The following is a 27,244-nucleotide window of genomic DNA, read 5'->3' on the forward strand; positions in this document are numbered from 1 at the left end:
ATGGACAGATAGCACTGACAAAAAAGCTACTACAGTACCAGTCCAATGGAATAGAAAAGAAATCTAGGAAATAATAACCAGGAAAATATGACTTAAGATTTTGCCCCGAGATTAAACTCTTGAAGCAATTCTATCAAATATTTTATGATCAGTACATCTAAGCAGAATTCAATTTCAAATCAATCAGAAGAAACTAGATATGCAAAAAGCTCCTTTGTAGTTTTGCTTGTTAAGGCAAAGAGTGGCCTGCTACCTGAGTACTTAAGCAGAGGTAAGCACTGAAAAGGAGTGACTACATTTCAGTTTTCACCCCTCACTGGTATTCTGAGCAGTGAAAAACAGGGACCCTGATTATCCAGAGACCTGGTTCTATTTCCTGACATTTTGTACTAATTTACAGTATTTTGACATCTCATATGTAATTGCTCTGTTAGGTAGCAGTGGTCATTACAAGGCCACATATCAGATGAACAAGATGACAGAAAGTCAGGCATGCAAGACCTGTATCATCTTGTGAAAAATCACTTTACATTCAGAAGATGCAAGACCAGGCAGTAGATTACCTGCACATACGCACTCTTTTAAACAGATCTTAATATGCAATTAAATTTATAAAGTTATAACTGTGTTTATTTATGAATGACATGGTAGTTAAATGGAGCCCTTAAGAGAAATTCTTGAGAATCTACTGATTTAAGAGTTAGCTGCTCTATTTTTACTGGTGGTTCCCTCACCTATAAATCTGTAGTAACTTTCACACTGCCAGCACTGGCAGAGGAAGAATGACATTGCAAAACATCTAGATACTAGATTGTTGGGTAAACTCCATGATAAATTTCACATAATAAACATTTAATGAGATTTGTTCCCAATAGACTATTTACAATATCAATCTATTTCATGGCAGTGTATTTGCAACAGGGAGATAGAACAAAGGTTATTTCAGGTCCTTAGCTAATAAAAATTTCTATAAAGAAAGAAAAGTATTACCATCTAATTCATAAAATCATTTTAAGAAGCTTAATGCTCTATAAATTGTGCTTTATCTAACTCACACAGCTCCAATTCCCATTTGTGTTACCTAGGTAAAAATATATTTAGACTCCATAAACAAATGCCTTTGTATAACAGTCATAGTTCTGTGTTCTTATGTTTCAGAGATAAAACAAATTCAATCCAGAAGACAACTTTTCCATTCTGTGATTATCACAAATCTCAAATTTTAAAACATAAATAAATTTTATTATTTCTTTGAAAGCCATTAAAATTATACTGCTCACATGCAGTTAAGATTAATTCATCTGCAGTCAGAAGATGCAAAGCTTTCGGCTAATTTTGTTTAAAAAAAATCTTAACAAAAAGTTAAATAATAGCTCTCACTTCAACTATATGATTTGTAATTCAGAGTTTCAAAGTAACAATGTATTACTCCTAAATGCCTCTTTTTTTCATGTAACATGCCATTAACACGCCATAGTAGCTTGCTTCCCTTAGGGGGGGCTGCAGGGGAAGCTGTCAGATTCAACTGGGAGCATGACTGAGAAGTCTGTTTTCATCAATAAACTGCCACTACAAGTTTTTGTCATATTTCAGTATATTTCTCCAACCTTTCATTGACAACATTAGACAAAATCTATTACCACCACTCACAACATCAATTCTGAAAATGTATCAACAATATTGGAGTCCCAAGGCTGAGATCTGCTTGTCTGGAGAATTTACAACCAAAAAGATGCATATTTGCAAATAGGTTTAGAAACTTTCATTTCTTTTCATTTCTTTTACTGATCTGGGCCTATGTGAATTACAGAAGATTAGGAGTGTGGACTGTAATCTCCTCTACAGGAATTAAGTTACCACTTCTGTCAGGAGAGTGGAAAATAATGCTGGTAAGAGCCAGAGCAGCCACGAGAAATACATAGCTGCATACAAAAGCTTGGGATCAGGTCAGGAGTAGAGAAAGAACTGACTTTCTCCAAATATCTGTGTAAATTGTTGAAGTAAAAATGCAGTTTGTGAAACCACATTGGTGATGTCACTTTAATTAAAACATAATGAGGTTTCTAAATCCTTCAATTATATAGAATACATAATGATCCCAATGACAGGTTTTGAATTAATAGCCTTCAGCTTGCATGGTACCAATTTAAAGGCAGCCAAGGCACCAGTGATTACCATCACCTGGTAAACTCTTATTTGTAAACTAAACTCATTCACTCAGTGTGAAACTCAGAGTCTTTTTCCATCATTATTGACACACTTAGAGCTAATTCTTCCCTGACATTCTAAGGAAGCCAAATACTGAACATACCTGAAGACTTAACTACAAACTTTTTTGAAGGAAATGATTCTTCTGCAATGAGATAATTTAGAGTGATACTATTTAGACTAGGACTAAGCAGAGCGTTTACTTCTAAAGTCTTTAGGTCCAACACAATAGCAATATTTTTTATTTTTTTATTAGGTGAATTAAACCATTTTTCAGTATCACAAGTTTACATACCTCAAGCTCATCAAGTGCACTTCCAAGAGTAGCTGTGTGAGATGATGATTGTTCCTTTTTATTTCCAACTCCTTGGGAAGCATTAGAAATTACATCAAGAGCATTCTGTATTTCATTGCAAATTGAATCCTTGCTGGCTTTAAGGGATGCCACATCTGAATGTTCCAAACAAGCTGAACATATTGAATGTAGGAGAGATGAATTTTCCTTCAGGGATGCACGTGCTGCAGCAATTTCATCTCGCTGATTGCTAGATTTCAAATCCTATCAGCAAAAGAACATGCTGTTTATTTCCAAAAGCACTTCAAAGCTGATAAGTAATGTATAAACATTTTTTTTTTTATCTCCCTGTTCTGTTTAAGGAAACATCAAGTTAAATTCATCAAAGATTGTGAAAACGGGCTACACCAGTACTTACAATTGAATCATCTTTATCTCATGAGAAATGAACTAAGCCTGTGGAAAAAAACCCCATCTTTTTATTGTGTCTTATAAAAAACACCATGAACTGTCCACATTTTGCTTGGTTTTAAGCACAGTTTTTCCATGGGAAAAGTAACCTGGAAATTAGCTGTCTTTCCTCCCAGACATGTCTGTCTTCATGAGCAATAGAGAAGGATTAAGCAAGGAATTCTGTGACTGTTACATCTAAACATGCTCCTCGTGTTTGTTTCCCTGCCCCATCAGAATAAAGTTATGGCCTCTGGTGTAATCATAGAGTCAACATCAGAATTGTGAGGAACTATTTTATGCTAGATATTCTCCCCACTGTTCTTCTTCATCTTCTGTCTTTGGAAAAAAAAAGAAAAACAAATAAAATAAATTAAAAAAATAAAAAAAAAAAACACAAAATAGTAGATATTTGCTAAATGGCTTGGGTGAAGGAGACAGTTAAATTCAGGGGGGAAGTAAAAAAGGAAAGGAAAACAAAACAATAAAAGCCTGTGGCACCAGCATCAAATAATGAGAAGAGGCACATGAAGGATGAAGAAGAGAATATATACAAAGCCATTTGCAGCTTGCTCTGAAGCAACCTGAAGTCCTTTTAGTTATTTTCCTTTACACTGCATCAGGTTCTATATGCATTATTTTAAAAAGCATCATGGTATTCTCTTCTCAATTCACAATGTTCATAAGTTTATGGACGAGGAGAGGAGTATTTAACATTAAATGAATCAGTCCTATGCTTCTAAAATCTCATTTACTGCCAGATATGCATTTGACATAGGATTTCATCTTAATTCTCAGACTGACTGAAATCTCAGGGATAAAATAAAAAAACAAACAACAAGCCCACCACAAATGGGGAAAAGGGAAAGAAGGAGAGAGGGGGTGGAGAGAGAGCTGGAGCGTTAAACAGAAGCAAACAATTATTCCACCAGGTGGTCATCTCAATTAGTAAGAAAAGTTAATTTCTTGAGCATATTAATACTCAACATATGTTTACATTTTCAATAAGCAATAAATAAATGAATTACCACTGTGCAGGAACATCTTCATTGCCCAGTGTTCTCAAATCCAAACACTAGTGCACCTCCAACCTTGGTAAAGCATCTGCAATTTATCCAGTGCACTCTCAGCAAAAAAGTGTTATCTATTTTTAAATAAAGATTTCGGCCCTAATGATTTAATCTGCCTTTCCTACAATTAAATTACAAGACAACAGAATGCTTTCTTTTCTCCTGTGCTGCAAGGAAACCACAAACCTAGAGATCCAATGGTGTGTTAATGTAACTCTTCAATCTAGCTGCATTCTATTCCTAAACATTTCTTCCTTTGCTGCATCATATGGAAACTATGAAAAGCGATTCCACAGGACTACCTTTTCCTCTAAAACAACACTGTTTAGTCAGGAACAATGAATTCATAACAAATCCAAAACTGGCAAGCCAGTAGGACAAAGTCAGGAATGACAAGTTAATAACACGTCATCTGTAAGCAGGCAAAAAACTTCAGTATGTTAATGTTTTTAAAACACAGAAGGTTTTGTTCCACACAATATTGCACAGAGTTTCAGAATCATTGTACTGGTAAATTCATCTATGAAAAGCCTCACTTTTACTTAATTATGCTAAAAAGAATCATAAATACTTAGGCCCATGAAATACATTACTATTTTGTTCACTTGTGAGCTTTGGACAGCCCTTTAAAAAGCTGTAGAGCTATTCTGCCTTTCCACCTCAACAAAGAATTAATTCCTCAATATTTTTCATCTGAACTGAACACAGTTGATAATCTTAATCTGACCTTCTCCACCGCAGGCTAAAAAACCCTACACTTGTGTTATTTCTCTACCAAATCTTTGCAAATATTCATTATCAGAGTAATGTAATAGTTCTCTGAAGAAAAAAAGTCTCTAAAAAAAAAGATTGTTAATCTATAGTCCATAAACCTTTTCCACTGGAGAGAAAAATACAGAAACCATCTGATTCCTTTTTCACCTGTCAAAGAGAACATACCACTGGAAAACACAAGTAAACAATATTGATAAAGTGTACAGTTACTTTTAAGTTACCCTTTGATACATATCACTTGAGAACTGCAGTGTTAACATTCTCCTATGAGCTACCTATCTGTCACAGTTCTAAACAAGTTAATGTGCAGTGTGCTAAATTTTAATGACTTCCACACTTTTAGACAAGCTTCCAAATTAAGGCCATAGATTTTTACAGGCCTGAGCATTAATTGTGTCAAATATGGCTGTAGTGAAAGCTGGACTCAAATAGATACTTGGTATGTACTGAGCCTTTCCCAGACACTTCAGTAACTTTAACACAGAATGTAACAAGACATGTTACTCAAGCATACAAAATAATCATACAGAGAAAAGTAGGTACAGACAGGATTGAAATAACTGCAAAACAGCACCAGAACAATATCAAGAGAATACAAACTATGACTATGGTCTTTGTAACTCAGAGGTTGTTTTAAGTCTGAATGAACCATCTTCCACCTGTACAGAGGTAGAAGACAAATAGGACTATAGAGGAGAAATTTTCTGAAACAGTTCTTGCCAACACTTTCTTCATACTCTAATATTTGGGTATCTGTCATTGACCCAGTTACTTTACTGAGCTTTAGTCTATTTTTCTTTTTCTTCACAACTTACCACTTTCTTGTTATTCCAAAAATAAGATTCAAGCATTCAAGAGATGTCATATGGTCAGCTGAGATCAAAGATTATCCTGTCTCCAACCACTGCCAATCTAAGAGGCTCAATACAGTGATACTTCCCAGGCTACTGTCCCAGCCCCCTTCCCAGACATACTATTACATCTTCCTCACTTTTGCCCCTGATTATAATGGAAAAAATGGGTAGTCACAGATTCCCAGCTGTGGCTTGTTCCAGCCAAACATTGGTAAATGGACAAGGTGACTTTGAATAGAAAACTTGGAAATGACCTTCACAGTTAAGCTTTGATCGCACTGCTTCAACAAGAAGAAAAAACAAAAAATAATTTGCTCTTTTTCACACAATACATTTAAGGTTTGACAGCACAATACACCAGGAGGACAGCTATTGCTGACTGAGTATTCATCTCAGCACAACATGGGATCCAGGTATCACTGTGGGTACAAAACACACTCCCATTTTTCACACGGGCTGCAGTCAACACAAGGGTCACAAAGGCAGCTTCAGATGAAGTGCACTACAGTCCCCCAGCTCACTCTTTGCAGGGACAGATGTCATTGAACTGAGTTCTATACTCAGGAAAAACAGACATACAAACCCCCACAGTTCTATGCTACTACAGTCTAGGGGACAAAACAATTACTTTATATTGCAGCTTAAAGTGGGCTTTAATGTTCAGCCTTCAGCCAAAAGTTAGTGCCAAATTGCTTCAACGAGGTGAATTAAAGACAATGGCAAAGCTTAAACTCTTCCAAGTGCAACCATGTGCTGTTAATCTGGCTAACACTCCAGTTTATCTATTTCATAGGTACTGCATTATTAACTGGAAGAAAAGATCTCACAGAGAAGAAAGTGAAAAAGACTGGAGGTTGATACTGACTGTCACATTGTTATTCAGCTGTGCCATTTCTTCCTAGATAATACAGATTTCACACAGGTTTTAAAGGCTTCTACCTGTGAGGGCCCTGAGAGCACTGCTGGGCTCCAAGCCCTGCCCAGCCATCAGCCAGGGGCTCCATCCACCCCACCCCTTTGGGCCCTGGAGCCCCAATTCCACTCACTCTGGGATTGGTAGTCCCTGCCCTCAGTTCGTCAAACTATGGTGAACATGGAGCTTGCAGAGCTCATCCCACAGACTGACCTCCTGAGCTCAGTCCTGCCCTGTCACCCTGCTGCTTCTGAAACACCACTGAGCTGTCTCTCTCCAGGCCTGACCTCAATCTCATCCATGAATTCCCACCTTGCCCTCCGACCTCATCTCCACACACATTCCCGATGGTCTGGCGCAGACCCGGATCCCTTCACCTGGCACAGCTGTGTCCCCTTGGTGCAGGCAGTGGGAGAGGGTACCCCCACAATATCTTTTGCTAAACAGATAAACATTTACCATGAGCAGGGATCACCTGCCATAGGCTCTGTTATAACACTGACCCTGCCTACTCTACAAAATGCTAAATTTACAGAAGTTGAACGGCATGGTTTTAATGACCCCCTTCCTACACCTTATGCTTTGAGCTATACACTTGAGCTTCTGGTCTAAGTGACAGACAGAAACACCCACTGGGAAAAACACCTGGCTTGGGATAATGGTTTTGTTAGCACACAAAACATCACTAGATCATAGAGCTGCACTACTCTGACCATAAAAGATTGCCTTACTTCCATTCACAGCAAGTGAAATGCCTTTGAGAAGGTAAACCAGTGAACTCAGCATGCCAGTACATCAAAGGAATTTGTTTAAACACACCTTGTGTGTTTCTCATTGACTGAATCATAATCCTGCCGTTACCTCTGGAAAGAAAATCATTAGATCTTCTGGTGTCATAGAGACAGAAAATCATCTTTAAAATAACTCATCTGCTCCTTCAGAGAGAAAGCTTGTATTACTACAGCCAGTTTGTTCACCTTTGTTGTTTTGGTTTTTTTTTCTTTTTTAATAGCAACTACAAACAAGTAGATGAAATAAACACTCCAGAAATGTAAATATTATCCTTTCTCTTTTGTCTTCTCTGATAGACAGACAATGCTCAAGCACTGACATTCTACAAAACAACGTTTGCAGGCACCACAAAAAAAAAAAAAAAAAAAAAAAGCTGTTTTAAAAGATGTATCTTTTAGATCTACCAGGTCTGAAAACAAAAATGGGAACCTACCTTTACAAAGCAGCAAATCGTATATGCTTGATTGTCAGGAATTCCAAGCTAACTTTCCACTAAAGAAGTATTAACCAGCCTCTAGATTTATTTTTCCTGGCTTCGGATCTCATCAACAGTTCTTAGTCTCTCATGCATAACTGTTAGATATATATATATATATATATATAAAATATTTAAATATAAATAGATCCTATAGTTAGCATGTATACAGCATTCATAAGCACCATATTAGCAACACAATATACACATACCCTTTTTGTTTATAAACTGCAAGCAGAGTTTGCTGAAATAAACCTTATGCATGAACACACAAACAGTGAAGTGTTACAGAACAGGCATTTCAATGCTACAACAGGACTAAGCCTTAATACCCTCTGCCTCTAAGAAGACTTTGCACTGTCTCCAGAAAACTGTAACTTTCAGTCAGCTTAGAGCAAACAGGAAACAGCTTTACATGACTGAGGTTCTCATGAGGAGTCTTGCAACATTCTCTCTGTGTCTGTACCTATGTACTTTTAATCATACTCAAACTGATATATAATGATAGAAAAGCAATGCTGTCTTATACAAAGTATCAAAACCTGCCCATGAGTGCATCCCTACTTTTGAAATTTACCATTGGTTTTCAGGAATGTTCTGCTAAGGAAGATACAGTTTCTTTTGATGTCTTTGTTGCATCAGATGGCAACTGCTGCACAATCTTCTGTCTCATGCTTCAGCATCATCTAGCTGAGTTACAGCTGATAGAGCAACACCTTGCTGTCACCTCTCTATCCATTATTCCAGGATTTGGTCCCCACATTTCCAATACCCTGCTATGTTAACTTTCAGGCTCCTAGACAAAGCAGCTGATTTTGAAAGGCAGCAAAGCAATTTTTCCCTTTAAAAATAATGTATGAACTTTTCTTTAATGCCCAGCAACCTTTTTTTTCTGCAAACATACACTGCTTAATATATTACCTCACAAAGGCTTTCTCCTAGCACAGTTATGGTCATATTTGCCTTGAGCTTGCCTGGAAATAGAGAAGGAGACATTCATCAGGGTGAGGTCTCCAAAGTTAGTAATCTATGGAAGGTTTTATCACATCTTGAAGAGAAGATGACTAATGAAAAATGTCAAGGACTGGAAGAGAGGAGGTAAGGAAAAAGAGAGGGAGTAAATATAACAGAAAACCACGACAATTTGAAGAGAGAGAAACAGGAAATGCGTAAGGAAGATTAAGATGAAGAAATAATGGATGGGAAGGATTCAGTTATATACCCAGCTCTGTTGATTTTAGGCACTTGAATATAGGATAGGTAGTGTAGAAGCAACTAAAAGCGGGGCAGCTGCAGCCTAAAGTCCTGTTAGGTAATTTAATGAGTAAAGCAGTAGTCTTTTATTTGAAAAGACAAAATAAGTAAAGCAGCAGTTTTCTTCATTAACATTTCTACCTAAGGAATACCTTCTCTTTGTGCTCCTGTCAAAGAGTTGAGAATATTCAGAAGTCTAGTGTTTTCATGCCATTAACTGTCTTTTTTTGTTAGTTTTCAGTGCTTAGTTCTTAACATGACCTGGAGATAGAACTCTTTTCAGAGAGCTTAAGAGCAATTGTTTTTCTCATAAGACCATTCTATGTGCTAGTACTAGCTTGACCCATGTTATTTAAAATTCCATTTTATGATTTAAGCTAAATAATCTGCTGGTTAACATCCATCCTTGAGAGAAAAGAGCACAGAGATTGACACACAAGCCATAATTTAAAGTTCTATAGAACTTTACATTACTAGAATCTTCTAGTGATTCTAGTGGGAAATGTCCTTGCTCCTGGCTTGGAGGTTGGAACTAGATGATCTTTAAGGTCCCTTCCAAGCCCAGCCATTCCATGATTTAAAGCAACATATCACAGTCTTCAATAGACAAGGAATTTGTGCATATGCACCTAAGCAATACAAGGCAAACTATGATAAACATGAAGCTTGCTGAAGAATCAAGAAGTTCACAATATATGCCAAAGCAGGACCTAGCTTCTTTCATAGGAGTAAAGACACCTGGAAATTGGAATTTGTGAGAAATTGCAGGTTAAAACTACTCTGTATACATTCACCCAAAAAAACCTCAGGTAAAGTTCATGGAGCAAGACTCAGTACAAGATCTTTCATGCTGTAGTTATTACAAAGTTATGAAAAATATAACTTGTATACCAGCACTTGTATATAGTACAATCCACAGAATACAGCTGTTAAAGCTTTCAGAAACTACTTTGGCCTATATTTTTTTCAATGGAAGATGACTCATTGAAAAATGTGGCAGAAAGACATTTATCCACAACTAAATTCTCTTAATACCACATGTGATTATTTTTTACTTCTTTCTTTTTTCAGATTTTAAAATTAAAGGGGATTTTGGGATATTTATTATAACTTGCTTCATTATCTGCCTCAGTAGTACTAAGCTACTAAGAAACAACTTAAATAAAACTATCAGTAGGGGAAGATCATGTCCATTAGCATTTGCACTAATATGCAGTTTAACATCTACCAAACAAACAGATCTTTCCCACGAAGCCTGTTTTTAGCCTCCTTTTTATACAATAAATCATATCTGAACATATTCTGCTCTGTACAAGAGTTCAGAATATCCTTCCACAACAAATCAGCTCAGGTTTCCCTAGGTACAAGTTTCTCTTGTCTTGAACAGAGCATAGTTCAATTTTCCTAGATTTAATACCTCAATATGAAAGATCTGAAATCATCAACAATAAACAGGTTTGATTCAGGTGGCTTGTCCCAACTGCTATGTTCTCATATTACAGAATCAACAGTCATCATCTATATTCTTCCATCATATTCCACTTACAGTGTAATTATTTTTAACTCTCATTGTTAATACTTTCCAAATATTTAAACTAAGCTAGTTTACATTTGTCTAATTAAAAATATTTTAAAAGAGCTGAATTAAGTAAAAGAATGACATAGCTTCACTCTCTTAAGATGGACACATTTCAAACACTGAATTTCAAGCAGTGAAAGTCTCTGTAACATGAAGACAGGTAAAGAGTGGCACTCATGCAAATGGAACAGAAGTGCTAATGCATCAAAACAAGCTTATTAGCATTACCAATTTCAGAAATGTCATCAGTAGATTTTGGTTTTGCTGTTCAGCTCAAACTGCAAAATGAGCTGGTTTCAGATATTTATCACAAACAATCATTTGTTTTGGTTTTTTTTCTTATCTATAATTTTAAGATTTTTAATGTTGTTTCCTGCACACCTTACAAACACTTACAGGACAGCAACTCAGAGTGAGAAAGAAAAAGCCATAAGCCCTTGAGGTCTGTGCTGAATGTTAATGCATTTGTATATGATAGATTTAATACAGAGCTGAGAATAAATGACTTCCAGCAGCTGCACTCTAGACCTATAAATTGCTGTGAGCACTACAAAATCCATACAGAGGAAGAACAGATGTATAATTTAAATCACCAGTATCTGTCAAGAAATGCTGCAAAATACAGAACATGGTTTCCTCGTTTGAACATTCCTATAAAAATTAGAAATTATCCTCACATAGGTTCTATTTAGATTAGAACTTCTATCCATCTGCCCTGGTGGCACTTCAATGCAGAATGCCCTTTAATGCCAGTGTTAAACAAAATTCAAGATGCATAAAAATCACAAGAGTCTTGTAAAATCAATGTAAGAAGTGCTTAAAAGCTCAAGCTTAGCATGTTATGTTTTACATGGAATATGCTCTGGCATACATATAGCGCTGATGAGAGGATTTATAGCCTACAATAGGTGTATGATACACAAATCCACAAGAAGCAAATCTCAGGGAAAAAGGTTTTAACAGCTGGATTTTCTGAAGATGTATTCTTTCAACAGTAGTGAAAGCCACCATATCAAATGCTACTATTTTTCTTTATGCTAAAGAGATTATTGCATGACCTTCACAGCATATTGTGACCAGCCCAAGAGTATTACCCAATATACTATATAAAGCATGTAGTTCAGCATAGTAGTGATAAAAATGGTATATATTGTAGCCAATATCTAATTCCATTAATTTTAAGGACAAAATCCAAATTTTGGGGTCCAAACCTCACATATTCACTGAGCATTTATAAAATATTTTTTATTTGTGAACACCATGAAACAGGTTTTTAAGGGATGAACAAAATCTGAATTTTTTAGTAACGAGGAGCTACGATGTACTAGCCTGTGGCTTTGAGTCAGAAAATGAAAAAAACTTCTGAAATACTTTTTTTTTAGACAGCAGTTATTATAAAGGTTTTATTTCTAAAAACATTGTGCAATAATGTCTTTATTAACACAGGTAGTTTCAAAATCCATGGAATGAAAATGCTTTTGTGTTGTTGAAGGCATTAAAAATATCTCCCCCAAGAATGAGATCAGTATGGAATTGCATGGCCTTACCTTAAGAGATAACAAGTGTGTTGACAGTAGTTTAACCCCCATTTTAATTTATGTGTCAGCTACCAACTTTTTATAGTTGAAATAACTCAGAAGGAGACAATGTTGTCCTGGTCTCCTAGCAGAGTGAGAACTAATCTTACAGTACATTTCTTACATAGCAATAAGGTTGGTAAATGCAGTTTTCCTGCTCTCTGAATAGCTAAGAAAATAGGTGCTCAAGTTTCATGAAAAAATCGAGCCAAAGTAAGCTGATCTTTAATAAGACATTTTATCATGATTCTTGTTGCAGAACAAAATATCCTAAAGATATTTTCCATTTTTCAAACTTGAAGACTCTATCAGAAATTCAGTCACATAAAGGCCCTTCAAACTGGTTAGAATTCAGGCTTTATCCTGTATCAGACACCTAATACTACAAAAACCCTAGCAAGCCTGTTTGTAAGTGTTATCACACAATGGCATTACCTGTTGTAATTCAGTGGGTCCAAAACAATTCTTAACCTTAATGCACGGGATATCACAGGCAACATGCTCTAAGACAGCCACATTCAATAGAGACAACATCCAAAACATAATGATTCTCACTGATATAAGAAAAAGCAGTGGAAAGAAGTCACAGTTTAAAGTCATTAGGCAAAATCTGATAAGGACCTTATAAAATTTGTTAAATACTGACATTTTTACCTTCATCATATTGTCCTTTATTATACCTGTTACAGAGTTGCACTGCATCTCCAAAAGAATAGCATATGAATCCACAGCTGATCAAAGTAATAATGAGAATCAAATAAATCTGCTTCACGTTATCACCATCATCTTCCTACCTCAGGACAAATAAAAACAGCCTATAAGTGTCTATTCCTTATACAGAGGAAATGGTGAAGAACTTCCAGCTTCAAGAAGCAGTGGTAGAATTTTTGCCAAACATCCTCCACCTATTCACATGCTGAACTCCCAATTCCTTTGACTCATTTAAGAGAGAGAAAACTCTGGGTACCATTCCTTATATTCATAAGGAATTAATATAATTTTGAATTGTGGTATCAACAGCATGGAACAATACTAATGAATCATAATATCTGGAGGTTCATCTAATTAAACTGCCTGAGAAGTTTTTGAGTTAAAAGGTTTGTTTAGGTATGGTTATTCTCAGTAGTATCAAATCCTTGCGTTGGAGAAACACTATTTTTCTCCTATACCCCTCATCATAAGAGAATACACTTATTTCTGTGACATGTTTTTTATCATTTTGTACAAATGAGAATGAGTTCTGTTTTTCCATTAACAAAAGGTCACTGTCAAAGAAAAGGTCTTCACCAGTAGCACTTCTAGCTAGGAACTACAATACTCTAAGGACATCAGTTTAGGGAATGTAGGACAGCCTTCTTCTTTGAGAAATATTTACATTACCCAGACTGAAGTGTTTCCTAATAAGCCATTCTTTCCCCTGTGGAATCAAAAGACACCTCATCGGCATTAGTTAACCCCCCGGACCTTATAGATGAGAAAATAAATGATGCAATCTTCAGTAGATACTTAAGTGCTCATTGCAAAAATCCAGGAAAAAAAAGCCAACATTCTCTCAAATAAGAAAGAAACCATTCTTTCATTTAGGATCACAAGCGGGTGATGAACTGCAATGGAGACCTACAGAGGCTATGAAATTTTCATTGTTAAAAATCCTCAAAGAAGTCAACCAGAGGGGACCTTAGGAACCTGATCTAACTTAGAAGTTAGCCCTGCTTCGTGCAAAACATTGGGCTAGATCTCTGGATGTCCAGCTAAAATACACTAACTTTCATTATTCAAGGGCTGAAAGTGAATATTCTGTAGCTTTATGGAAAGTCAGGAATCTTTCTTCTCAAGGTATTATATAATAACCAAGTTGTGCTTGAATGGTCCTCATTAGGGTAAGGGAAAAGCAATTTATTGTTAAGAAAAATTAAAAAACACATACATGTAAATCACTAACCTCAAAGTACTTCGAGGCTCTGATTATGCATCTTCAGTGCAGAAATCTCCTACTATTTAGGAAATATCTTAGTAGATTTCCTTCCCCTCCATAAATGATTTCAAATGCTATCTAAATTTGGAAGCACTTAATGAGGAGAAGAAAAACCATAAATGGCAGGTGAAATATAAAGTGCCACAAAAATTGTGCAACATTTTTGACTAAAAAAAATCTGCTTTCAGCTCTTCATAATGCTGATGAATGAATAGATTAGACTAAAACTGATCTCATATATCTAAAGGCCTTTGTTTATCTTATCTGATGCTTTCTTTGTTTACAGAAAAGATGGGTACAGGCACTATCAACTTAAAGGTTAGAAGTATTCTCCCTATGTTAATATAGTCTGAACAGTATTTTCTTGAGAAAATACAGTATTGCCAGTTTTTGAAGAAAATTTGCTTAAGATTTGCTTCCATTAATATAATGTAGAGTTTCAGTTCTAATAAATAAAGATTGAATACAAAATACAGCATCATGTTTCAGACACTTCAGATAGAAGAAAACTCAGAATCCATCGTCCTTGGAGACTGCTCTGACAAAGAAGCCACCATCATGTGAGTGCACCAGGACTGAAAATGTAAAGGAGCAGAAAGACAGTGTCTCCATCTCCTTGTCTCCATCTCTTGTCTTGTTACACTTAAAGTACTTTTTAACTCTAAGCTTCCCTCACAAACTTGATGCTAAAAAACAATTTTATCTAAATCGGTTTTAAACACTATTCTTGAAGCAAGTAATTCCTCCACACTAATTATAAAACATTGCATTTAATTAATCACATATCTTTATTCCAGCTAGTCACTGAGGGCATAGTTTGGCTGCTTGTCCCAAAATAAAAGCAAAACTCAACAGAACTAAAGAAATCATCTGTAATCGCCATGGTAGCCTTTGGAGGCCTGATGGTTTGCTTTCTGTAGGCTCTGTTATTTTTTTATATGCATCCCACCAAAGCCTATTTATCCCAGGCTTTGAAGGCATACTTCTTATATTTTACCTGATGCTTCCCACGTACTTTTCTCAAGTGTATTTCCCAAAGTGAATTGGTCTCATCTCTCAGTGTCCTTCAGAGACGGCCCCTTTGCTGCTCACAGCTACAGCCATGGGCAAGACCTGTGCACAGCAGCCCACTCCCCTTAAGAAATAATGAGAAAAGATTCTACAGTAACCACATAGCAGAAATTTGTCAGTTATGAGCAGGAAATATATAAAAAAAGCTATTTCCTCCAGTCCTCATATATTCTCCACAGGCTCTCGTGAAGGAGACTGTGATTGGGAAAGAGGATTTGACAAATATTAGAGAAAGTAAAATGATGGGGGAAATGAAGGAAAGTAATGTAGAAAGTGGATATGGAGAAAGAAAATATGGAATAAAAAAAAGTTAAAAAGCAAGGTTCTACTAAAGGAAAGAGGCAGGAGAAAAGTTAAAGGCAACAAGCAGAAGCACATATAGCAGACTAGTACACACGGTCATCAATTTATGTGTTTTGTGAGGCCTAAGATTGTCTCAGGGCATGTGATTTGACAAGTAAACTCAGATTTGACAGGTCCTTCCTGGTAAGGGGGAAAGGGGGACTCCAACATCTCAAGTGTAATAAAACACAGAAAGAAATCTCAGTTTCTCTGTCCCCTGGTTTCCTCTGCAATAGCTGTGGTCAGGGTTTTCTTTTCAGGTGGGTGTCAATGAAGGAAATAACACGAGGCAGATGGGAACAGAGGCTCAGTAACCATCACTGAAACTGATACTGTAGATATAACCTCATATTTTAGATTTGATTTCATAAGTCCTCTTTATTAAAATAAGGCCAGGTAAGTCAATCTACAAAGTTTTGTACTTCACATGACCAAGTTATTTATCACATAGAAGCCAGCTCAACACCTATAGCATTTAAAACCTTTTCTTTTCCACATTTCATGCAGAAGCTTAGATTCATGTGCTCAGCAAGTGCTGAATACTTAAGCATAAGGACTTTGTGCCGTTGTATACTTTCTGAGATGAATACCACATTCCTAACAAGTCTGTAATTTTCCATTGTTCATTACAATTCTAAACTAAACAGATTTTATCCAAAACACCCTCAAACTCAGAGGAAACTGCCAGATAACTCATTGCAAACAATTTTGAATCAAACCCCATGATATAAAAACCAACAGCCATCTTTTAAATCTCTGGATCTGTTTTTTTAAAAACAGGACTTAGACATTTATTTCATTGACTAGCTAAGTATAGCCCAATTAATTTAAATTTAATTACTGTCATCTCATTACAGCATCAGTCTTTTAACTGAAGCACACTCACAAATTCTGAGATATCTAAGTATCCAGAGTGCTTTCATTTATAATTCTAGATGAGTGGTGCAATTTCCTAGCCTGCAGAGACTAGAATGCTGTAAATTATATTTTCTCTGTCCACCCTAAAACACATTAGAATTAACATTGTCTCTTATTATCTCTTATAATTTCAGGACAGTGAATTATATTTATATAAAAACAGCATCAAAGTTCTTTTGTCTTGGAGTGCACAAAAATAATCTTTTTGACATGTTTCCTTTCTTCTAGATTATTCTTGTGGTATATTAATGCAGCATTACAACTTTTTTCATGAGACAATAGATCTCTGTTAAAATGATAGATCAGACTCAATGACTATCTAACCAATTTACTTTTTAGATTATTATTAGAATGTCATTTCTGAAAAGTGAACAGAACATTTGAAAAGTGCAATCCTTCAGAGACTTGATCTTCACAGCTACGAAGCATAACTGCCTTCTGAGAGGGAATAACTGTTTTGTATATTATTATAATACTCAATTTTCACACAATATTGCTCAAGAAAAAAGTTCCACCATTTTTAACATAAACTTCCTTCAGGATGAATATGAGATGCAGCTGTGTGTCTGTACATTGCAAAAGTGAGTTTCACAGGTTCCCCCACTGGATTTTAAATTTGTGAACTATATTCTGATTCTGCAGTACTAGCTCTTTAAAAGAAGAGGTAAAGGAGCTCCCCACTCCTCTGCTGGCACAATTTGCTCTAGGACTGTAGAACAGCAGCTGGGATCAGAGCCTCAGCACACACTATACAAACCTAACATGAGGGATACTTTGCTCCTGACACAAGATAACAGAAACAGGTCATGCTATAAATAAGAACTACATGGAAATGAGAAAATAAACGTGTGAGCAGAGAGATAACATCATGTTAGCCACACATTCTGCTTTTTATTCTCTTAAGCACAATCAAGCCAGGGGGAGACTGAAACAGGAGGTGGCAGAAAGAGTTTGTAATCACATGGGACTGAAGCAAGTTTAAGAAAGATTGTTAAATGTATGTGACATTATCTCAAAGATGGTAATACACACACACACACACAAAATCTCACTGCTTTAAACTGTTACAGAGACTGGAAAACTGGAAGAGCTCCTGGCCCAAGTGTCATCTAACAGAGCACAAAACAGTCAGTGGTCCCGAACAAGAGCAAAAGCCATCTGGACTACTGCAAGCCCAGAGAGTGCCTGGAGGCTCTGAGCAGGCAGCTGAGCCCTGTGCTCACTCCCCCACTCCCCAGACAGAGCCAGGAAGAAGGTTCCACACATGGAGTTAAAAGATACTTGGCTAGCAAGGAAAATTTTAAAAAAGTATCAGTAAAAACTACTCCTAACTCCTTCTAAAAAGCCATGTATTTCCCAGCTTCGTTTTGTGTTTGTTTTATTTGATGTTTTTGTGGGGTTTTTTAGGAACCATCCACTGGAACTGAAGAAATCTGCTTAAAAATTGCCCAAATGTCCAGCATAATTTAAAAGTTCTTCATCCCCCATTTTCCCTACAGAATTGTGGCCAAACCAGAAACTATATTTAGGGAATAGTAGCATGGAAAATATTCTTCTGTTAAAAGTGCTTCTCACACACTAACAACAACAAGAAAAACTCATCCAAAAAGATGCTTAACAAGTGCATGTATTTGCATTCTGTATACTTACTCAACTTGCAACACCCACACAACAGCTGTGGAATGTCTGTTATTAAGTATTTTCCTTGTGTTTTAGACACTTTTCCTCTAACTTATACAAAAATAATTTGTCCTTGTTAAGCAGCCACAGGATGCCAACTTCTATATTTAAAATCAGTCTCAACAATCACTTCAGCACAGAAAAACATCCCTAATGCAAAACACATAAAATTCTTTTGAGCACTGTGTTAAGTTTCTGAAGGCCAGTGAAATATGTTCAAGTCTGCTGTTGATTCAGCCTATTAATGTCACAGTAAGAATAGGAAACTGCCAAAAATCCAACCACATAATAACAATTCCCACCGAAAAACAGTTTGGTAATTGCAGCCTCCTCAGCTAATCAATAAAAGAACTATTAAGTATCTCTGTAAGAACACTGTTTTTTTATATAATAAAAAAAAATTCCTTCCATAGCAGTTCCATCCTGCATTCAATAGCTGGTACATTGCAAGGACACTTTCCTATGGCTCTGGGCCAGCACCATGTGTGTTGTCAGACAACTTGGTACATTTGGCAACTCTGCTTTACAAGGGACTGCTTCTGAACCTCTGCCCAGTCACCTACAAGGAGGTTTGTGTGGGGAGTTGTGAGAATCCTTCAAAAGAGAGAATGAGATATGTGTGGCTGACTGCTGGCAAGTACATAAGACAGTTTATAGTAATTAGCAGCTAGCAAAACCAAAATGTACCTGACTTGGCTAATCTTGAAGTTTCAGTAAATTGGAAAAATAATGGTATAAATGGATATACATGCCAGAAAAAAAAAATATCAGTATGAGAAAACTAATTGGCCAACTAGCAATTTATTATAAGACAAGGGCAGCAATCTGAGCAATTGAAGTATCTGAGGCAGCTTTTCCCCCAGTGGATGCTGCATGACCATGGAACTTCACAGACTGCCTGAATAAAAGCATGGGCTTCAATGAAATTTCTGGGTCAAAGAGAGGTTAGGATCTGTGGTTTGGTGTCAACTTAGAAGAAATGCAACACCCCTTACTTCCCTCCAGAAATAATAAGATAATTTTCATTGCTTTCATCCGAGGTTGCCCACCTTCTCCACCAGGGATCACCCTTCTTGCCCTGAGAGCACTACAGTGAGCAAAACCTTCTTAACACTACTCAGCACTTGTGTGAAACCTGCTACTAATTAGTAGCTTTTGGAAAGCTTTGCAAAGGTGCAGCTCAAAGCAGCTTTATATTCTGTCTAAAGTTTCTGCTTCTTTCTGTTGTCCCTCCTCTGATGAAAAATGGAAACTCACTGAGGTCCAGCTTGCTCCAAGTGCAACTGGGACAAAGATTAACACAGAGAATAATGGAGAAACAGTGAAATGTGACCTCCAACAACTGAACACATTTCCTCACTGATTAGAAGAGGGTTCCAGAGTGAAGAATCCATACAGGAGCCTTATATGTACATTTGGAAAAACAGAAACAATTCCCTAGCCTTCCAATTCCCAGTGAAAATAGGTCTGTTCTTTCCTGTTATGAAAGAGGAAAGAAAAATACAGAGGCTAAATCAGTAAAGCAAGTTTTAGCTACTTTGGATGTGCAAATAAAGATTGCTTTAAAAAATGTGGTAGTTTGCTTCTTAAAGAAAACAAAACAAAACAAAAAAAAGAATGTAACTAATATCTTGTATTTTAAAAAAGCTTCTTAACAATCCACAGATCAATGTACTGGCTCTCTTTGTCCCTGTCAAGCTCAGATTCAGTTCCTGTACACTAGACACCAATCCAGGAGAAAATGAAGAAAGTGACTAAGATTTTAATCATTGAGCTGGAATCAGTACCAGCCACAGCGTGACCTTTGAATTACGAATAATTTATTTTCAAAGAATTGACCCAAATTTAAATTGTTAGGTTAAGTAATAATTTATTCTTCAGCTTCTCTCCAGGGAAAGGTACAGAATTTTCCAACAGACTACCTATCCATTAGCAGTGTGAAAAACCTGTTCCAAGTCATTAAAATTCATTGGTTTTCTGCAAGGAACATTTTTTGGAAATCACTTCAAGATGACAAAGGGACCTGATGCACTAGAGACTTAGTGCCTACTCACTGGTGAAGTCATTCTCTTACTCAGATTCTGATTCAGCAAATGACTACATTAATGAAACTGAAAACATGAGTGACATCACCTGCCTCCGTGGGGCTAGAGACATTCTGCCTAATTATATGTAGATTATGGTAGACTAATAAATGGCCAGAGGTGATTGCCAGTGAGACAGAAAAAAACTATTACATCTAATAATCAAAAATCATTTCAGATTTGAACCCCTGGTATCGAATCCTTGGACCAAACAGTTCATCAAATCCCATAGGTCAAAAATCAAAGACACTAATCAAGTCTTCCTAATCAGTAAGAAATTGTAAAAGAAAATTAATTTTGTTGCTTAAATGGGATACATTCTCAGAATTTTCCAGGTTCTTTTTATTTTGGAAAATATTAAAGATTTAGTTTTTCAAAGGACTCTGAAGTTTCAAACTGATAATTTGCAGAAACTACAAAGCAAGACTGTCTGTTAGAAAAACTACAGGCAATGAGTTTATCATCTTTCTGCTGTACAGTCAAGAAAGAAAATCAGACATTTCACTCCAAAATCAATAGAAGGCACTCAGCTTTTCATGAATAAACAATTCATTATGGTAGTTATAAGAAAGCCAAGAGCCATATGCTCACAATATGATGTAGTTAACCATAGCCAAGACATCAAGGCAGCCAGTCTTGTATATCAAAATCCAGAAATATTCAACAGAAAATTCCCATATTTTCCACTTTTCACATTGCTGTGCAGGATCTCTAGTTTTTACATATATAGATACCTTTTTTGTCAGGAATATCGTTTTATAGACTAGAACAAATAGATTACATTCTGCAGTGCTCAATACTCCACTCCTAAATGCTGCAAACCTTTTTTGAAACCTCTTTGCTTGCAGTTCCTTGGTGAAACTTTCAGTTGAGGGAACATAAGAGTGGTAACAACAATAACTTACAGGACTACTTCTCTTTTACACATCATCTGCAGTTATCTAAATCATGTTTTGATTCTCTGAAACATACTTTGAAGAATATTATAATTATAAATACTATACTTTTGCACTTGCAGTTTACTATCGCACTAAAGGTCAAACGGATAATCCACAGCATCTGAACTACATTATGATACTGCTTATGCACAGTCATGTTGCAATGCATTACTCACAATATTTAAATCATTAAGAAAAATTGACCCTACTCAGAATGCTTCAATGGGCAACAAGTTGAGGAAACAGACCCCAGCAACACATTTGAATTTCACTTTAACTCAGAAAATTTCAGAATAGTTAAGTTGCCTCAGATTAATAATGACAAGCAGTTGCTCAGATCAGTCAGTAAAAATATTTCATTTGTTGCAGCAGCTTCATTGCCAAGCAAAAACACAGACCAATGAATAAACAAGTTCACAGAGGAAGAGTGGCACTCAAAATAGGGATCAAATAAAGAAGTTGCTCCATCCAAGAGACACCAACACTTGGCTACACAAAGACATACAATGCTTCCTTTCTGCTCTTGCTTTGCAATGGATTGGATCACACAGAAAACCAGGAATTGTTTGCTAAGGAGCAGAGGTAGAACATGGACACCAGACCTGCACAACTCACTACCTAACCTTCAGTTTTTTGAAGCTGTGCTGTTCTTCTGCAATTGCTAACAAGAAATAGGAGTTCTCAATGTAGTAAAATTCTCTAGTGGATGCATGCCACCTATTATCATTAAACAAAGAGAGAGCTTAGGGTGTTGCATCTTGGAAAAATTTTATCCCCACTAACCTATCCTGCTAGAAATGCTTCAGTGCTATTGCACTTCAAACATTTTACAGGTCCTTCTGTTTTATCCTTATGTGTTTCCCAAATAAACTACTCTCTAATTCTTAATCTATTCCTGTGCTGCTCATCTTTCTTCATCAGGTCAAGGCAATTCACAGGTCTAGTTTGCATTCACAAAGCTTTCCTCCTCTTATTAATGACCCCTGAATTCTGCTCTAGTAATTGACACATCCGAGCAAAAAGCCCACAGGTCCCACAGTCTGTTGCTGCTTTCTGCATCTAGGATACACCTACATCTTATGCCATTTAACTAATCTAATTTATTCTGTCTTGGTTTGGTTGCTTTCTTCCTTTAGCAAAATAAAAAGTAAGGACTTGAAGACAGATGACAAACACACAGTGAGCTATCACAAATGATCACCATGTGGGAAATGAAGAGAAAAAGACCAGGTGGCTTTATCCTCAAATATTTCTTTATTTTCTCAGAAGGAGAAAGGCAGCTTATTGAAAAGAGAAACTAGGTCAGATTACTACAATCAAATTTAAAGGAATAACACAAAGACATAAAGGACAAAAATCAACAGTGTCAAGACATAAAATGAGTTTGAATTAGCCAGGGACACCAAACACAGAAAGAAAAGGTTCTGGAAATGTTGAGCGAGTAGGAGGATGATGAAGTAAGAGCTGAAGCACTAGAGGGAAATCTCATGAGACAGATTATGCTGTGAAAGACAAAATGTTCACTGTTTGTTTTTTTCCTTTTTGATTCAGACCTGACTTGCAATATCAGATAGAATCATTAGTTAGACTAAGAAAAAAACAACAAGATTTCAGATTAATATTGGAAAAGAACACATTAAAGAATACCTAGGATACCCTGGCAGTGCTCAAATTGCCTAAACCTGTTTGGTCTACTCCCATCACACCTTCATCAGTCCTGAGAGTTGTAAGTGATTAAACTGGGATCCTGTTGGAGTACTGATGAGGATAACAATGAAAAGGAATGGAACAGAAAATTAACTTACTCTGAAACAAAAAATACTATTATTTGCAAGCACAAAAAAGAAAAGTGACAAGTGAACTCTGCTAATTTGGGTTGGCTTAAACAATTTCTTTTCTTTCTATAACAGGGCAATGGGTGTGTGTCAAGAAGAAGCAGACATAACATATGCTATTTCTCTAGCATGGTTTCTACACCCATCAGACTCTTCAAAGCAGGTTCAGAAAATATATTCTAAGGGAAAATTGTTTAAGAGCTACAAAAACATCAGTAGTGGAAGCATTTTGGCATAGATAACAATGGACCGCAATCAAATGGAAATATGGATCAAGTAAGGCTCTTCAGAAATGTTTCCTGCATCTGGCAGAAAATTAAGCATTCTCAGGCATGGTTACAAAAAAGACAGAAAGATGAAAGAGAAAACAAAAATGAGAAAGGGCAAGATTAAAAGTGAAATAGTCTTGATAACATGCAAGAAACAGACCTAAACCTAAAACCAATTTAAATAGCACACATTTCAACACAAATGACTGTACTCAGATTGGAGAAAAATCAACTCAAGTATTTAAATGTTGATACAGATTATACAGAGAGGTCATAGGCCCTCCTGTAGCTCCTCTGAGGATAGCAATAGATACTTTAAAGAAAAAAATACCTGTGAATTCCTCACTTATATAATCCTGGTTTGCAGTGCACAGATACTGGGTGACTTCCTTTCAGAAGTCCCTTTCTGATTCTATTGAGCACACATTTTCAAATAGATATAACAAATATCAAAACTCCCCACCAGACTCAGCAATGAGATTTCACATCCAGTACAGAAGGAAATGTGCCTGACTTACAGAAGAGATTTACAAAGGCATAAAGAGGCTGTCTGTATGGGTCAGTAAACTGCATATCAGTTTCTCTGGTTATGACTAAAATAACTATCTTGTACAGAGTTATATAAAAATATCAGGCATGTTGTCAGAACAAGCCAGAAGTACACAGGGACTTCTGCTCTGTTGCCCTTGTGGCTAAACAGCCCCATGCACGTGAATTTTGCTCCGTGCAGCAGCTTGCACTGCCACTAAATTAAATGCTACAAAACACACAGCAATCATACCTAGGGCCTGTATTAAAACACAGAAAATCTAAAAAGAAGACATTAAAAACAACTACTTACTACACATAAGTGTTCTTCTCAATCACTATGTCTGAACAAGTCCCTGAATTACAGAATGACCTAACACAGAACGTAAGGCTCGTGTTTTGGTCCCATGTTTTAAGTATTCTCAGTTTAGTAGTGTTGCCATCTCACATTTATGTATCGAAAAGGTTTCAAATTATTCCAGAGAGCATTTCCTAAAAGTGTTACCTAAAAGCCTGAACACTAATCCTGTTCAGTGAAGCATGCTGGAGGGATTCCCATACTAGCAGTGACCCAAGGTAACACCTCCACAGCACAGAGAGGTAACAGCCTCAATCCAGAAGAAACTATAATATATTAGTACAGTGCCATGCCATTGCCTCAGCATAATACCTGGCATCCCAGAATAACCCCTCCAGATACAGAAGATTAATATTTGAGGTTGTTTCCTGAGGACCAGTATAGGATAGTGAAAGGAAATCCAAGTTTAGCAGCCTTATGCAAGGTTGTGCTGATGCAACTGGACAACTTTGGGATTCTTGACCATCTCTATACAGTTGTACACAGACATGAGAGTTTGAGTCAGTACTCAGGTGTATGTGCCTACCATATTTCTTTGCTTAGGTGTAGTTAAATATCTATTTCCTTGCTACATATCAAATCCTTTCATTATAATCTGCTACACAAATTTGAGAAATTTTATCAAACATACATCCAGCAGTGTTTGCTGTGAGATGTCTTTTTTTCTTCTTAGAGCCTGTGGAAAATAATTCATTAATCATAGCAGGATTAATTTTATTATTAATAGAAATAATTTACTGATGTATCTTCCAACCTTTCACATAATCTTTTAAAAGATTATTGCTCATATTCTGGACTCCATATCATTAGAAAAATCCTCAGCCTTGGCTCCAAACACTCTATCAGGACTAAAAATTTCTCACAGACTCCTGAATACATCTCAAAACCAAGAAATGACATAGAAAACACTGCTTACAACAGATCCACAGATCAGACACACACCCTGAAACCCCCCTGCTTTGCAGATCACTAATCTAGAGGATCTTCATACATCACAAGCACTGTAATTCGGTGCTACACAGACTGAAAAGTACCATAGGGAGATGATTAAATGTAAGCAGGGAACTTATTTAATAAATGTTTTTAAATAAAATAAAAAATGTTTTTAAAGAAAAAATGAACAGTTTTGTAGAATTCAACAGGTATTTTGTCAAGTGTTGGCTTTTGTCCCCCAGGGATTAAAGCAATGTTCTTCTGAGCTGCCTCTGTCACCACCCTCTTTCCCTCCACTTCAATTTCCTCACCTAAGAGACTTTTGCTTTATTTGACTTATGAGTGAGGCAGGCAAATTTCAGACATCACTTTAAGCTCTTCTAAGGGCAATGGAGGTTCCCAAGTCTCTCACTTTGTGGGGCTATGTGAAAATGTGTACAAACGTGTTATTATTGGTTTAGATCATCCTGGCTCTTTTGCAGGAAAGCAGTAATCATCCTGAAATATTTCTCCTCACTGCATGTTTAGATCATACTCAGGACAGTTTTACATTTAGACATTGTGGGATCTCGCAAAACTACTCTCTTGCAAATGATGTCATACAACAGGGCTGCAGGGTCAGGAACTGCTTTACTAAAACCAATAAGGCCTTTAAAAATCACCTAATTGGTAACAGGCAGCCAGTACATATGGATGGGTGGAGGGCTAAGACTCACAGCATTTCATACATTTTATTTTCAACTGCATGTTTACAGTGAATGAGTCACCTTTTATTTTAATTTGTTGGAAACTCAGAGTAGAGTTCTTGATTAACAAATATTTTGACAATTTTTTTCCACTAAGTTCTGACTAGTTGTTACACACTTTTTCTCTCTTGATTTTGGGAATCCTATGCTCAATGTGTAAACCTGTCTTTTTTCGTTTGAACTTAGGCGTTACTGCATGGAACTCATTTCCAAACACTTTGCTCAGTTTGGGACTCAACTCTCCAACCTCAGAATTTCATGACATAGCCTCTATCTAGTTATTTGAACACTGTCTTCTCCTTTTATTATATCCAGTCCAGCACAACAGATATATAATGTGCCTATATAAAAAAACACAGCCAGTGGCTGACTAGGGTGAAACATTGGGCATGTTTCATTGCAAATGTTCCAGTTCATTTGCTTCATTTCAGCACTTCAAAAAGACAGCAAGATAGTTGTGTAGATGGAAACATCAAATCCAGCCTTGATGAACACAAAACTCTCCCATACCTCAGCCCTGCCTTTCTCACAGTAATTTCAGATCTCACAATCCCCCTAAAATTACCTTTACTCCAACATGAAAGCTACAGCCTACCAGAAGTAGGAAAGAACTTTTCTGAAAAGACACGGATGGGCTAAAACATTTGTACCTTCATTTGTGTTTGTATTTGCTATCCTTAGTGATCTCAAGATTAAGAACAGAAAATCCTATAATTAAAGCTTCAGTGATATTACTTTTGTAACACTGGAAATTCTGATACAAGGCACAAGCTTAAACAGAATAAACTTTATACATCTCTATACATTTCATCAATACTAACCACTGCTCAGCAGTCATTTTGCAAGCAATGAATTTCCCAAACATCTCAGCACAGAGCTGAGGAACAGCTTTAAAGTGACACTTTGAAAATACCTGGGCTGGTACCCTGGCCCTTTAGTACTGATTTTACTGAAGGGGGTGGGGAGGGCAGGGAGAAAAAGGAGAATACATTCTAAGTGTCTAAATTCATTTACAAAGCAAAATAAAGGATAACAGAGCTTTATCTCCCTATGGTTGCCAAGGGTATCCTATAATATCTCCTAACTCCCTCACCAAAGATTTAAGAAGTGGTGAGTCTTATAGGAGACACAAACCACCTGTCACCTCTATCTTGTTTAAAGTTATGTAGGAAAGAGAAAAGCTTTTCATTTCTCTTCCTGTTCTGCTGGAGGGATGAAATCCCCTCCCCAGCCTGCATGCTGCACACCAGCATGAAGGGACTGCAGAGCAGCAGGAGGTCCAGCAGTGTTTGCTGCCTGAGATCACTATGGCACCCGAAAGACAAA

At 36.6% G+C, this 27,244-nt stretch overlaps 1 protein-coding gene across 1 annotated transcript in view; it reads right to left on the reverse strand.

The window, feature by feature from the left end:
• Positions 1-27,244, reverse strand: part of CTNNA3 (catenin alpha 3) — a 413,054-nt gene that overhangs the window by 316,984 nt on the left and 68,826 nt on the right. Inside the window, exon 6 of the mRNA XM_030453097.1 lies at positions 2,504-2,767. Coding sequence (XP_030308957.1) covers positions 2,504-2,767 — 264 coding nt within the window. The remainder of the gene's footprint in view (positions 1-2,503; positions 2,768-27,244) is intronic.

The sequence above is a fragment of the Calypte anna genome, chromosome 6 (genome assembly GCF_003957555.1).
Source record: "Calypte anna isolate BGI_N300 chromosome 6, bCalAnn1_v1.p, whole genome shotgun sequence".
Classification (NCBI taxonomy): Eukaryota; Metazoa; Chordata; class Aves; order Apodiformes; family Trochilidae; genus Calypte; species Calypte anna.